Consider the following 14,553-nt stretch of genomic DNA (forward strand, 5'->3'; position numbering starts at 1 on the left):
CTAAATCAGATTACTATAACTCTTTTCCTTGGGTCTTGGATATTGACTAGCATGTGGGAGATTTGGGTAGTACTCAGCTTGTCAAAAAGTAAACTGACTCATAACCTCCTGACCTGATAGAGAGACTTCCAATTAGGCAGAAAATTCTGGGTATTGAAGGGCTGCTTAATGTGGTAAAGAAAGGCCTGATAAACGACAAAGAACAAAGGCTCCAGACAACTGCAAATTTGAAATAAATCTAGACTCAACATTGAAGTTGTCTATGACAAACTGTTCAGTGGAGTGCTGAACATTAACCCAAATCAATTCTTTTTCAGGTTAAATAAGCTTTAAGTGAACAAAAATTTTTAGGCTATAACTCCAGTTACACTTTGTCACCTGTGTTATGTGCAAGAAGGGTATATTTGACCCAATGGTCTTTTCCAGACTTAGAATTTAGAGGAAAAAGATATGTCTGCTGAAATAGCATTCTACAAAATGAAACTCCTCTGTAAGGGAATAAAATCTCGTATTTGCTGATAACGGTGATTTTTTTCTCTTTAAACCTATAAAAATATACATACAAATAACTTTTTTATTTGAATTAGATAATGTTTGTTTTTTTTTTTTTTTGAGTTGACTAAAAGGATTTTGATCTGAGTCAGCTTAATAAAACAAACTTAATTTCCCAAAAGAAACATTTCCAGACAGACATGGTAGTTGATTCAACTGTGCATTAAAAAAATAAATAATAACAATGATAAAAAAAAATTATTTTATTTTTAATATATATATATGTATTTAGGGCAAAAAAGACTGCAAAGAAAGAATGTTCTGTTCCACAGAAAATCTGAATCTTAGTCATATCTCTAGAAACCCATTAAAATAGTAATTCCGTGTCTGTTTCTTCTTCTTCCTTTCCCTCTTTAACTATACAATTTTAAAAATGCATTAAAATGTTTGTGTCTCTAAAGACTGGGGGGGAGGGTGGGGGGGGATATGAGAGAGTGAGATAGAGAAGTGCGCACATGCCCTAGCTGAAGAACCTTCTCCATGAATCCTGTTATTATTATATCCCTACAAAATCAGTTTGATGGCTAAGAGCTTTGAGGCTGGACCAAAGTATCTGACTGCACTGAACTGATTTAGCCTAGCACAGTTTCCCGACAAGAGCTCAAGTTGTAAATTTTGTTGTAGTCAAGAGCAATTTATTTCTTTTTCTCCTGTTTGTTGTAGGGCTTTCAGCAGAAGTTCTCCTTCCATAGTAAAGAGATTGTGGCCATCAGTTGTTCCTGGTGCAAGCTGGCGGTAAGTGGACAATACTCAGGGCAAGTGGTAGCAGTTTCACTGAGTGGCCTCAAAGCAATTAATTCTGTTTGTCCCTGCTTTCAAGGTTTCTTCTCGCAGTGAATCACCCCCAGTTTTACTCTTTCTTTTCCTTTTGCTCAAAACCACCATAATTTTAGCTGGCTAACACATGAATCCTTCCAGGAGAAGAGTCTTGCTGCCCAGTGTAGTCACTGGCTACCTACCATCAACACAATGCTGCTGCCATCTCAAAGAGTCAAAGGGATTTTAATACATTTAGCACTGTCAGGCTGGTTTATGAGCTTTAATCTGTGTTTATCTACATAGGAGAGATTTTTTTTCCCCATTGGTATAAAGCATGGCTAAGAAAGGTGATCTTTAGTTTTATGTTCTTAAAGCTCCCGGGGTTTGAGGTGGGAACTTGAGGATGACAGAGTTGGGAGCATTGGTCCAGTTTTCTCAGTGTCATTCTCTTTTTCCTCTCCGCCTTTGTCTTTCGTGACCTCCTTATTGACTCTACTCATTTGCTCTTCTCCAGTTTCATAACAAAGTCACCTGCTTCATGCTACACCACATCGAGGAGCCGTGTTCCCTGGGGGCTCACGCAGCTGTCATTGTGCCTCCCACCTGGATCATTAAGGTGAAGAAACCTCAGGTAACTGCATGCTGATGTCTGTTTCTGAAGCTGTATGGCTGTACAGGGCCAGCCTGGCTTCGGCACTCAGTAGTCCTCCACTAAGGCATGCTTGTTCAACCTTGTCTCTCTCCCTGATACCCAGCATACATCCATGGTGACTATGAACCTGTACCTTCCTTCCCTTCCATCTAGCCATCAGTAGGTTTCTCTCTTTGGGATGATTAGCAGCAAACATGACTTTTGTTCTGAGCAATGCAGCTCGGGTTTGTTCCTCTTAACTGTGACTTCAGCTAGCATACTGCAAGCAATACACTGTGTTGGAGGTCAAGCATGCTCCATTAAATAGAGCTGAGCAAATACAGGGGAAAAACTGTTAACAAACATTCACTTGAACTGCAGTAAGAATTCACTGTAGCTGGTCTGGCATGCTTCTGAATTTTTCATCAAAGGACTCTTAAACAATCATGTCTTATTCACATCAGCTCTTGCTGAATGCCAGCAGTAAGCCCACATGCTCATTTAGTTGCAGGTAAAAAGGACAAGACTTCAAAGCTTTGCAATAGATGTGATATGTTTTAGAGAGGTTAATTCACTAATCAACGCAATAGGGAGAGAAGGCATCCAAAAGAAAACTGGCCAAAAATTAAAAGGAGATTCCGGTCATGCAAGAAGTAGGTGGTTGTTGTTGTTGTTTTGATTCTAGGTAGAAAAGAAACAGACGAACACACACTGAACAAAAGCATCTTTCATATGCTTTTTGGTATAGTTTCTTACAAAAACATGAAGATTATTGAATTTGTGATATAATTTCTAGCTTACTAACCCCCCCCCCCTTTTTTTTTTGTGAGCCAACAATACACTACTGTTACCTTTATTTTTAAACAAAATCAGGAAAAGGTTATTAAAAACAACAAATACTAATTTTAATAAAAAGAAAATAAACTAATAAAAACAATAGTATCCATATTTGAACTAATTAAGAAGTCTTTCTTTAATCTTTTAAGCTATTTTTGTCTATTTTATTTTATTTTTTGGGGTTTCTATTAATTTTTTGCTTGTATTTGCATTTTTTATTTTGTATTTTTCTTATTTTTATATTAAAAAAATTGCACTTGTAATTTTCTCCTGATTTGGCGGTTGCCCAAAGGATGACTTTCTTAGAATATTTTTAGACAGTTTGCTTTCTAGTCCATTATTTTTTCAGAAAAGTTCAAAAGAAAATCTGATCTAGTTAATTATAATTCATAGGGAAAAATGTACTTTAAATGCGTGTTTTAAATGTTAGGCGTAATGAAAGTGTCTATTAGTTCTGTGTGCCTGAGTCATGAATGGAGAGGAAGTATTTCAGTCCAATTTTCCCTCCCATCATATGTCAAGTCCTTGAAATTCATGGTCAGTAGCATGCAAAAATCTTACCTTGAATAACTGAAGCTTTAGATGAATTGGAATGATATGTAGCACAGAGGATGGGCAAGTTTCCACAACATTTCTGAACAACAATACCCAGTGCAGTATTAGTTTTGTGGAACGCATCTGTTGCTGTGGAAAATATTAACACATCTTTCAGATGCATCTTTAGATTTTTAGCAGAAATCTTGTTTGCTTTTATTCTTATTTTATTATTATTATTATTTTAGGAAGTTTTCTTCCCTCCTGCTGTTTCTGGCCAGCTCTACTTCTGTGTACTGTGACCCCTTTAACCCTATATGTGTGTTTGGTGAACACTATGGTTGCATTCAGTCCACATAATACAAACACAATATTCAAGTTTTTGTAAATTGAGATAGTAAATAAATATGTGTAATGAGCAATCTGTTTTTCACGTATTCCATAATTGGAATAAATTTGGCTAGAAGCCTTTTGGTTATAAATTATTTTCTCAGCTCTAGTTAACTACTCACATTGATCACGGGCAACTCCTGAAATGAATTTCCTACTCATAAAGCTGATTTTAGTCGTGCCTTCATCCTTTTTATTGTTTTTTAATTTCAAGCAAATAAGGTGGCTTTTTGTAGCAAACCCTTGTCCTGATTTTTGATTTTTCTTTTTCTTTTTATTGAAAAATGTTTTCCCATGCTTAGCTACAACATGGGTCACCACCTTTCAGATACTGGATTTGAATAAAGAGCACACTCCCCCTCTGATTACCCGCAATATTGTAGTAGTAAAACATGGTGATGTAATTGGTTAAGGAAAAATCTCTGCTTACACCGTTTGCTTTCTAAGCGGGGAGCTTTTGCTGCTTGCAAGCAATTGATTACAAGTAGAAGAATATTACGAATGGTTCAAATAGTGCTGGGATAGGTGGTAGCCCTGTCTGTAATGACCCATTTTCATAAATGTAAAATTCCCGGTACCAATTTCATTTTATTCATAATGTGAGCCACTTCTGTAATGCTTTTACTGATTTCCAGTATTTATGTACTGTGCTAGCAGCACTTTGATACCATCTCTGATTTCCTAGGGTTCAAATCAGTTCTGTCTTCTAGTTTGTGAAAGCTGTCAACCCTATTGCCCTGTCACATTTTGTTATAAGTCAGGCATGGTAGCCCAAGTGGTGTTAGTGCTAGGAATAGACTAGCTATGCTTTTGCTGTGTGAGAAAAGAAGACAATGAGAAGGTGTACATCTGGCTGATGTACTTAGAATTCAATCTGTTTTCTGTTTGAGAAGGCAAAGGCAGTGACTGTAAGATTCCATTTTATTTTATTTTATTATTTTATTTTTCCTGTTCAAGGTGAGTAAACATGGTATTTTCTCCTTCTACTCCTCCTTCAAGGACCTTCAAAAAGTGTTAGTGAATCTTTATACTTCTGGGTTTATTTCTTCCCTTCCTCAATTGCTGGCTGCAGCTGTCTTGCCCGACTGCGGTTTGTGAACAATCAGAAGATGGTTAAGATTGACCTTCTCAGAAGCTGTTAATTGTTTACATCATTTGAAGCCCAACATGTTAAAAGCCTTTGAAAATGAAGACTGAAATGTTGCAAAGGAAAAGGTTGAACAGGTTCATAAGATCTGCTCAAGATAGTCTGTGGCCCTCACACCAACCAATACCATGCAAGGACTCCAATTCTTCTGTTCATTTAGCTAAGCTTGCTTAGAACTATAGTGACCATGCAATAATACCAAAAATCTCTCTTTGAAGATGGCCAAACTGACATCCACAAAGGAGAGGTTTCCTCTCTAGATGCAAGTTAGGATTTACTTATGGTGCACAGTTAAAGGTATGCCTTGCTATCAAGTATTATGCTGAATAACATTATATGTTTGTAAAAATACTCATCACCTTGTTATGTGGACAAGGTAGTACACATCCATTTCTTCAGTTCCATGTGTGAAGACTGATGATTACTCTTGGCTGTTATTCTTCTGCATGTTTGCAAAGAGAACCTGCATATGTTTGATCAGCTTCTTGCCTTTCATCTGCTATAGACATGCAGTTATCATTATTATAACAAAGATTTAGGTTCTCTTAACACTATACAAATAAGCATGCTAAAAAAAAAGAAAAGCAAAATAACATAGTTGTGTTGTAACATATGTTATTGCTTTTTGAGTGTAGAAATGAAAAAATGTTATGATAGAGGCTTAGACTAAAACTCTTTCCTTAATATAGTTGTATAGCCTCTTCCCATCCCAACCATAGGCAAGAAAAGAGTTATGCTATGATGTGATTTAATGACAGCTACACTTAAACAGTCTTTACATTATTTGTTAAAGTAGACAATACTTTGTTGAACTATCTTTACTCTTTCCAGAAGAATTTCACTGGCCTTAAGTCCATCTATTGTGGAGGCCGAATTAACATGTACAGTCCTTCAAGTCGTACAATTAAGTACTTTCCTGACATAATACCTGACTTGAGTTACAGTCTACGATTTGCCAGTAGAGTTCACTGCACATTACTAATAAGATAAGTATTTTAAATTTTACACCTGGAGAGACTGGAGCACAAGGAAAAGTCTTGATATGCCCATGACCTTTCAGCAGATAGCTGGGAAGACTGTGGATAGACTAATCTCTGATCTGTCCTATTTTGCCCCATGCCAGGGAGGATTGTTTAGCAGAAATCAGCTGAGAAAATAGGCCAAGAACCCTACTGCTCGCGGCTGCCTGCTGGACCTTTGAGGCTAATGTACTGTACCTTTATATTGACATAAAGACTTTTGTCTACCTTCAGTCTGACTCTTTATGTAGGGCAATGAAAGACTATGAAGGTGATACTGTCCATCCACTTCTGTGGTCAGTGCAGTCGTCACGATTTGTTGTGTTTTCAAGATCACTTTGTATCAAAGTAGGGAAGAATAAGAATGCCTTCTTAGATAGTTTCTCAAACTATGACATAAGAGGGCAAGTACCGAGGAATTCCTTTGCTGAACCATATTGTCTTTAATATTTTCAGTAAGCAACGAGGCATGAATACATCAATGTCCACAAGAAAAGTTGGGAGGTGACAAAAAGTTTGGGACTTTTTGCTCTACAGCAGGCTTCTCTTGGTCTGGTTGAAAAAGAAGAGGATAGTGTCTTTAGCAATTTGATTTAGATAGCTGTTAATGTTTCCACATTTCAGAGAAGTCAGGAAAAACTAACTTCTGCATCTGATGTGTTGTACTGGGGTTTTGAAATTCTGGAAGTAGGTATTAGGCATACCAAGGGAGAATCTAGTAACTCTTCTTATTAACGTAATGGCATTACTGGTTAGTGAACAGGATTGAGTAGGGACATATCACTACTTACAGACTTGGTGATGTCTGATCATTAATTTCTTTTCATTAATGATACACTTTTGAATAACATCAGGACAGAAATTAACTTCTGGATGAGCTGAGTGGATCTTGCTTCCCTCTTGAAGTCAGAAAACAGTCAATTAACTTTCTTCTAATTTCCTGTGTTACTTTCTTTCCTAGTAATGCACAGACCAACAGTTGAAATACTTAGGAAATATTTACAGTATTTCCTATAATACAAAATCTCATTCATATGGAAAAGGAAAGATTTTCCTGCTGATATGACATCAGGTACTGCATTTTAAGGAAAAACAATAATTCCTTTTTTGGTATGTTCTTATCAACCAGAAGACCTTTGTGGTCCAGTATTATTAAGTAGGCTATTGCCAGCCTGGAGAACAGCTTTCATGCATTTTTTTTTAGTTTCTGCAAAAATACAAGCAGTTTTCCATTTTTTTTTCCTGTGGTTCAGTGATATTATTTAAACCAAGCAAACAAAAAAACCCACAAATCCTTAAATGTTAACAATTTACATTGTTCCTCACCAGATGATCACACAAGCTTCTTGACAAGCTGGAACTGACTCTGCAGTGCCAGCATCATACACCATGGTGCCTACGTTATGTTGAGTCATAGTGGTTGCCAGAGCTAAAACTTGTTGTTTTCTTTCCTAAAAAAAAAAAAAAAAACATGAAAAATATCTCATTTATCATGTTTTTTATTACATCTTTATGCAGGTGGTCTCCATACCAGGAGACGAGCCTGATTGGGCAGGAGACTGGAGCCCCGAAGGGGAAATGGGCGTCTCCTACCCCTATTGGGAGGGTTGGCAGGTACAACATGTGGTGTTATGTGAGTCTATGGGAGCATCTGATCTTTTTCCCCCCTCACAGCGTGGGAAAGTTTCCAGTTCCAAAGCACCAGTCTGGTCTCCGTGTGTGGCTTTCTCCATAAACGGTGGTGTGGAAGTGTAAAGCATGCAGCGCATGTGATTTAAATCTTGAGCATGTGCCAAATACTCTTATCATTCTCCAAGTGGACATGCATGGAAGAGCTTCATAAAGGGGCTCTGTCTGTGCCTGTCTTCTCAATTTTGTTTTGCTTTTCATGTGTTCTTTTTTTTTTTTTTTTGACATAGAACTCATTAAAGACTTCAACGCGACGAAAGAAGAGAACATCTTTTAAAAGAAAAGCCAGCAAAAGAGGCAATGAAGTAAGTATTTCAGAGCTTTGAAAATCAGTCTCCTTTTATTTGAATGTATAATTGCAGATTTTAAAGTTTTTTTCTTTTTTTTTTAAATATAGATTTAAAAAAAATATTCTTTTTTACTGGAAAATTCCATATTACTGAATTTGTTGTGAGAAAAGACATGTTTTGTCAAAAACTCATATGAGAAGTCTCTTAATTGCTGAATTAATTTTTTCAAGAAACAACATAGCAGACTCCAGGACTACCAGCAGACTAATGAAACAGCATTCCCTTGGGGTGTGAAAGACTCAGCTCAGACACTTGGGTTCAATTAGGTGGAACAGGATTGTAAAAATGGGGTTGTGAAATCCATGATGAGTGTATTGACTGCAAGGGTCTCAGTTTGGGGTGGTTTGCAGGTCCAGTTGGATAATTTTTCCCTTGGTTGATCTCCAGTTGGAGATATTCTACTTGTGTGAAATTTGACACTGGGCCACAGAGAAAAAAATCATACTAATGGTCCTATGGTTGGGTTTACTTATTTTCTTACCGAATTGTCTTAGCTGGATACATTTAGTCTCAACTGAGCACCGTATTATCATGGCTATACTGTTTCCAATACCCAAAATAGTTTTGCCAGAGCTGTTTTGGGTCTTCTGCATGTTGTGCCAGTGAAACTTACCCTCTCCATAGCTTTTACTAAAGTTATTTCTTGCTTCTGTTTCTCAGGATAACAAAGGTCGGCCATTTGTGATAAAGCCTATCTCCTCTCCACTCATGAAACCATTGCTGGTTTTTGTCAATCCAAAAAGTGGAGGGAACCAGGTAAAGTTTAGTCTAATAACAGTGTTTCTGCAGATAAGAATAGTTTTCAGTCAGTCATGAATAAGAACTCTATGCAACTGAATTGCAGTTTCCTAGAAGAGGTGCTTTCTGTAGAATTCCCCTTATACCTCCATCTAATTCTACTGAAGTGGAAAGAAAGGATACTTGAATATATGAGCAGTTGTCTCAAGTTGAAAGGAATCTGAAATGTTATTTTGGAAGTTTTCAGGACTCATGTTTCCACAGAAATTTTAGATTCCTGGTGAAGTATCTAAGACTTCTTTTATGCAAAATATGATGTAATTTTACAAGGAAAGCCCAGTGAATGTGAAATGCCACATTGTTATGGCATTTAAGAAATCACTTCTGTTCCTATACTATACCTTAGAGAACCAGGTGATATTTCAGTGAAAGGTTGACCATTCTGCACTGAGTTGAGGGAGCAATGGTGCAGCTACTGCCCACAGAGTCCTTGGTTCCTGCTTCACAAGATAGTAGAAGCTTATGGTTATAAGTGTTCATGGTGGTGATGGTGGGTGTCAAAGAAGCATCATTGCTTGAATGATGGGCAGGACACTGTTCACTATGGTGGCTTTGCCTGCAAGCTTTTTCATCTTTTTGCTGTCATGGTTGGCAGGCTGAGGATGAGCGGGATAACAGAGGTTTATAGTTGCATGTGGTCAGAGGTAGGAGAACAGGTTTCTGTAGGAAATAAATCTTTGGTCTGAACCTGAGTTCTTATTCTTATGAACTGTTAGTGATCTGTGTTGTTAAATTCAATTTATATGTATACATGTGCATTGTGCATGAATTGTTGGGTCTCTATTGGGGGGTCATCAGCTACACCACTTTTTATTTTGTATTTTTCTTAGTTTATTTTTGCACTATAAAGCACAGAGGAAGGAAAAGCAGTCCAAATATAGTGAATAATGAGCACTATTATTTCTAATAATCATTATGCAATTCATAATTTCCCTTCCTTTGATTTTTCTCTTTTCCCAGGGTACCAAGATTCTCCAAACTTTTATGTGGTATTTGAATCCACGCCAAGTCTTTGATCTCTCTCAGGAAGGGCCAAAAGATGCGTAAGTTCTCAAGCACTCACCATGTGAACCATAATTCTTTTTATATCAGGAAAGCAGATGAACATCTAGCTTGGATAGATTGGTAAACTAATGATGTTCATACATATTATCCAGAATCAGTTTCAGAGTATAGTTAAGCCCTTAAAATGACTTCAGATAAGGTGCTTCAGCATGTGAATGAAAATGACAAGGCTTGGGGGTCTTAACACTAGCTTTAAATACCTATGAGGAAGCTATTGAGAAGACAGAGCCTGACCCTTTACAGCACTGTGGCAGGAGGGGCAAGAAACAATGTACAAATTGTCCAAAGAGATGCTTGAAATGAGAGGTTATCCATCTGGATATAATGAAAGACTTTTTCACTGTGAGGACGGTTACCCATTGGAACAGGTTCTCTTCGTATGTGGAGATTTTTGAGCCCCAGCTTGATGAAACCCTGAGAAACATGGTCTGATCTCAGTGTTGACTCTGCTTTGAGCTGGAGCTGAACTAGAGGTTCCTTCAAACTCAAATTGTCTTGTTATTCTGTGATTGACTATGACAAGTTAATAGGTTTTCTGTTAAATAGGAGGTTACTTCTATTGTATTTTCTCTGTTGTGTTGTCTGCAAATTCCATCCTCACGTATAAATATGTGTATCTAAATAAATACGTTTATACATGTGTGAAGACAACCAATTGGAGTTGACGTTCTGGTATTGTGGGTGATACCTATTCAGGAAAAGGTAGTTCATATGAAACAAGATGGGGATGGCATATACACCATTCTAATAGATGTGTGAGAGGTATGGCAGCTTTGTTGTTCAGATATGATCTTTTACATTTGTCAAGGAGCACCCTCTATTGGCCAGATTTTGATTGTTGTTCCTTTTGTTAAGTGGCTTGGGAGTGCCCACAGCAAGTGACAGAAGCAGAGACAAAGGATGTTACACGATCTTCATATTGTAAATAGATACATAGAGGATGTTTTAAGAATTTTGTCTACAAGAGAAGTAGGACAAACCTGTAGAAGGCAATCCTTTAACACAAAATCACATATTAGGAAAACATCTTTGAATCTTGTTCATAGTTACTGCTTTAAAATGTACAACAGAGCACCAACTGAAGGCAATTGCATGGCTGATCAGATTCAGGTAGTCTAAGTAGGGAGTTCATTGAACAGTACATTATGCCTAAATCTCAGTAGAGTCTATGGGCTGCAGATCCCACAGTGCCTGACCATTTCCTAGTGGCTGATCATTATAAAGGGGTGAAGCTGCTTTTATATTTCCATAGATGACAGCAGCATGAAACTATCTTTGATTGCTGACTAACTGATGCTGCTTATCTGGGCAGTGGTTGAAGGATGAGTGTCCCTCAGGAGGACCTGTCTTTAAAGGGGTGATTCTCACTGCTAAAAGACCACCCTTCTTTGTTGTTTGAGACAAGGATCTTTGCTTTACTTAACTGTCTCTTCAGTGATATTTTGACAATCTGGGCAGCACAAAAGGACCGATCATTTAAAATCGTATATTTACCTATATGAGAATGGACCAAATGTTTGCTATTCATATTCTAAGGCACTCATTTTTATTTATTTTTTCCTGCTGAAACACCTGCCACTCTTCTCATGATGTACAGAAGCTTTAAAGTAGATTTACAGTTTTCAGAGCTGTGTAATGGAGTTAAAGGAGAATTAGATCCCCTCCACTGGGAGACATTTTACTAGGCCTCTCTTTCACGCAACTGAAAGAACAGGCCTTTTTTGGCTTTTCTGTTGGTATCTTATACCAGATAGCCAGAGAAGAGCTCTGTTAGGTGATATTGTCTTCCGTGGTATTAAAGAAGTACAATTATCAGTTGAAGGAGCTGTCATGCTCTAAACACTTCAGAAACAGAGCTCAGCAAACTCTGATGAGAAACACTATGTTTGGTTTAAAAACCCCAATGTTTACATTTGTTGCCTTAGGATAAGAGGACAATGGAAGGTTTTATCATCTCCAGAGGGAGATGAGCACCTGGCCTTTCAGGCTACATGTTCCCATGTTAAACAGAAAAAATACTTCTCAGGAGGGGTTGTCTCACTGTGAAAGAAGGCCTCATGTCATTTTTTTAATTTTATTTTTCTAACTCTACCCTATGCCACTGATAATGGATATTCTAGAGAAAAATAAGTGGCTGTTAAACTGTCACTCAGCAAAATGCATAAATATTACCTACATTGTTCTGTTGACTTTTTTTTTCCCCCTTTTTTTTTTGTTTTTGCTTTCCTCGGCCAGGCTGGAGCTGTACAGAAAAGTGCCAAACCTGCGGATCCTGGCCTGTGGTGGGGATGGGACGGTAGGTGACCAGTGCTTGGCAGCCCTTTGGTCATTGCCTAGAGATGAAAGTGGTCACAGTCATGGGTTTCCCACCATGTGGTGCCTGTAGAGAACATTTTTGATTGTACCTCCACCTTACGTTTATTAAATCTACTCATTTTTTTCCTCTTTTCTGTGTGATTTGGCCTGCTTAGTGATGGGGCTATATTCTTATGTCTAATGTCCTAGGTTCTATCTGCTTTATGCATAAAGATTTGGCACAGCTTAAAAAATAAAGACCTTATTTGTTGGCCTTCTCTTACTATTTGCACAGATCTGAGGATCTAGCAGGTTAAATCTGTGTCTGGGGGTCATTAAATCTTAACTTCTATAATTTTCTGCTGTTGTCTTCATGATGTCTGAGTACAGTCAAATGGGGTTCTCCTCTGTGCCTCAAGTTTCCTCACTTTCTTTAAAAATTCACTGTGAGGAAGTGGTCATACTACTAGCCTGGGATATGGCAGATTTAGGTTCAGGAGTTTCCTTGCTATTGATTTTCTATGTGTTCTTGTGTAAGTGAGTAGGATCTGATCTTTAAAGAATTTAGGCACCTTCAGATGGGGATGGGCTCTTGCAGTTTTGGGGCCTGGAGGCCAAGAATGATAATGAAGTAATTACAACTGTGTTAATCTTACCAGTACTTAAGAATATTATAAATCTCACTCTGTGCCACCGAGTGTCAAAATACAGTTGAAAAACTGACCTTTAGTCTCTGTGAAGCTCAGTTCCCCAGACATACATTTGATAATACTCATAATCCTATAGTAAGGAAAATGCATTTCTGGCTGAAAGGTGCAATGGCTGGCCAGGATATATATATAAGTAGATGTTTAGGGCACCTAAACAGTGTTTTTGTTTATTTTTTATTTTTATTTTTTATTTTTGTTTGGTTTTTGCTTTTGTTTTTAATAAGTGAGCTGAACCTGCTCTCAACCACTCTCTGCTTGAATTTCTGAGGGAAGTTTCTGTTCAGCTTCTGTGGGTTCTTTTAAACCCCCAGATGTAAAGGTTATTAATACTAGTGCTTCCCCTGAAAGAATGAAGAAAAAATGTGATTTGAGTGCCATCATGCTGGTACCTGGGACAATAAAATATTACTGTCACTGAATTGGGAACACTCCTTGAGAAACTTGTGAGGTATTCCTTCAGCAGAAGATATAGCTGCAAAAAAAAAAGAGAAGTTTTCAGTCTGTTTCTGAAAGCATTTGCAGCTGCTGTATGAGGAAGCCAGAATTTTAATAGGAGGAATACCTTGTTTCTGAAAATATTAAAATACAAATTAATACAACTATGTTGAATCTTGGCATCCTCTCTTTTTTCTTCACTGAGCAGTGCAAGCAACAGGGGGCAGCACCTTCTCATTAGTATGAGCAGCACTCCACTATTACCTTTGCTGCTTCTCAGTTTGAAGCAAATTAATATCTAGCTATTCCCAAAGCCATTACATCTAGAAATGAGAAATCTGGCTCAAATGGACTTCGTGAATATTCAATGAGACCAGATGTTATCTTGCATTATTGAGGTGAGTCAGAACTTATTGTAACTTTTCCATCATCGCTGCTTGTTGTTCCTTTCGAGGGTGTGAGTGGAAAACTTTGCTTCCGAAGCAGTCAGGAGCTTTCTTTTTAGAGTGAAGTGATACTCTTTGTCATCATTGACTATAAAACATCCTTGATTGTACAAGGTTTAGAAATGACCTCAAATTAAATAGCAATGTTGTAAATATAAATTAGTAATTTGAAGTTTATCAGTTATAGCATTTACAGAAGTGGCTGGTATTTGTAATGTTACCTGTCCCAGTGGGAGACAGAGGTACAGATGTATGGATTAAGTCAATGGCAATGACAAAGGGCTCTTTAAGTAGTTCTGGAGTTGTATAGGTCTCTAATGTATCCTGTTCTCAATACCAGAGGATTGGTTTTTGGAAGGTTACTTACCTCTGACAATCCATTAAGGACTGCACTTAGTTGTACCATGGTGCCTAAGATAAACTCAAGTACCTTTGGTAACATCCAATTTTGTGAGTTTTAAGTGATTCATATGACCGTTAGACAATGAACTCTAATGTAGGACTGCATCCCATATGGACACTCTAACAATTGGCAGTAGGTTATCATAAATAATTGTGTGATAAATGCTACTTATACAACATAAAATTTCTCTGTGAAGGGACTTGGAAAAAAATTTACCTTAGAATACCAAATAGGGTGGTGGTTGTAATACCAGGCCACTCCCTCTCCAGTACTTCATGTTTTAGCTGCAGTTCCGGAAGCTCCAGTTTTATTCCAGTTTGGGGTAAGAATCTATTTGAAATCACAGAAATAGTAGCTGGAAGAGGAAAAGTCCCATCCAGGTGAAGTCAGTAGTTTTATGTCTTTTTTAAAAGATTACGTTTTAAGGACAGATGGCATCTTTGAACTCTTTGAACACTGGCATCAGGAAAAAAAAATCGTTTTTTTTCCTTAT

General features: G+C 37.5%; 1 protein-coding gene across 5 annotated transcripts in view; it reads left to right on the forward strand.

The window, feature by feature from the left end:
• DGKI (diacylglycerol kinase iota) overlaps window positions 1-14,553 on the forward strand; it is a 219,082-nt gene that overhangs the window by 98,636 nt on the left and 105,893 nt on the right. For 2 of the 5 annotated variants that reach the window (XM_066998132.1, XM_066998135.1), the window contains 7 exons: window positions 1,216-1,287; window positions 1,826-1,942; window positions 7,388-7,483; window positions 7,789-7,863; window positions 8,569-8,664; window positions 9,667-9,749; window positions 12,007-12,067. In XM_066998132.1, the coding sequence (XP_066854233.1) occupies window positions 1,216-1,287; window positions 1,826-1,942; window positions 7,388-7,483; window positions 7,789-7,863; window positions 8,569-8,664; window positions 9,667-9,749; window positions 12,007-12,067 (600 nt within the window). The remainder of the gene's footprint in view (window positions 1-1,215; window positions 1,288-1,825; window positions 1,943-7,387; window positions 7,484-7,788; window positions 7,864-8,568; window positions 8,665-9,666; window positions 9,750-12,006; window positions 12,068-14,553) is intronic. The other 3 variants (XM_048051847.2, XM_066998138.1, XM_066998137.1) reach the window with 2 other exon arrangements.

The sequence above is a fragment of the Anser cygnoides genome, chromosome 1 (assembly GCF_040182565.1).
Source record: "Anser cygnoides isolate HZ-2024a breed goose chromosome 1, Taihu_goose_T2T_genome, whole genome shotgun sequence".
Taxonomy (NCBI): domain Eukaryota; kingdom Metazoa; phylum Chordata; class Aves; order Anseriformes; family Anatidae; genus Anser; species Anser cygnoides.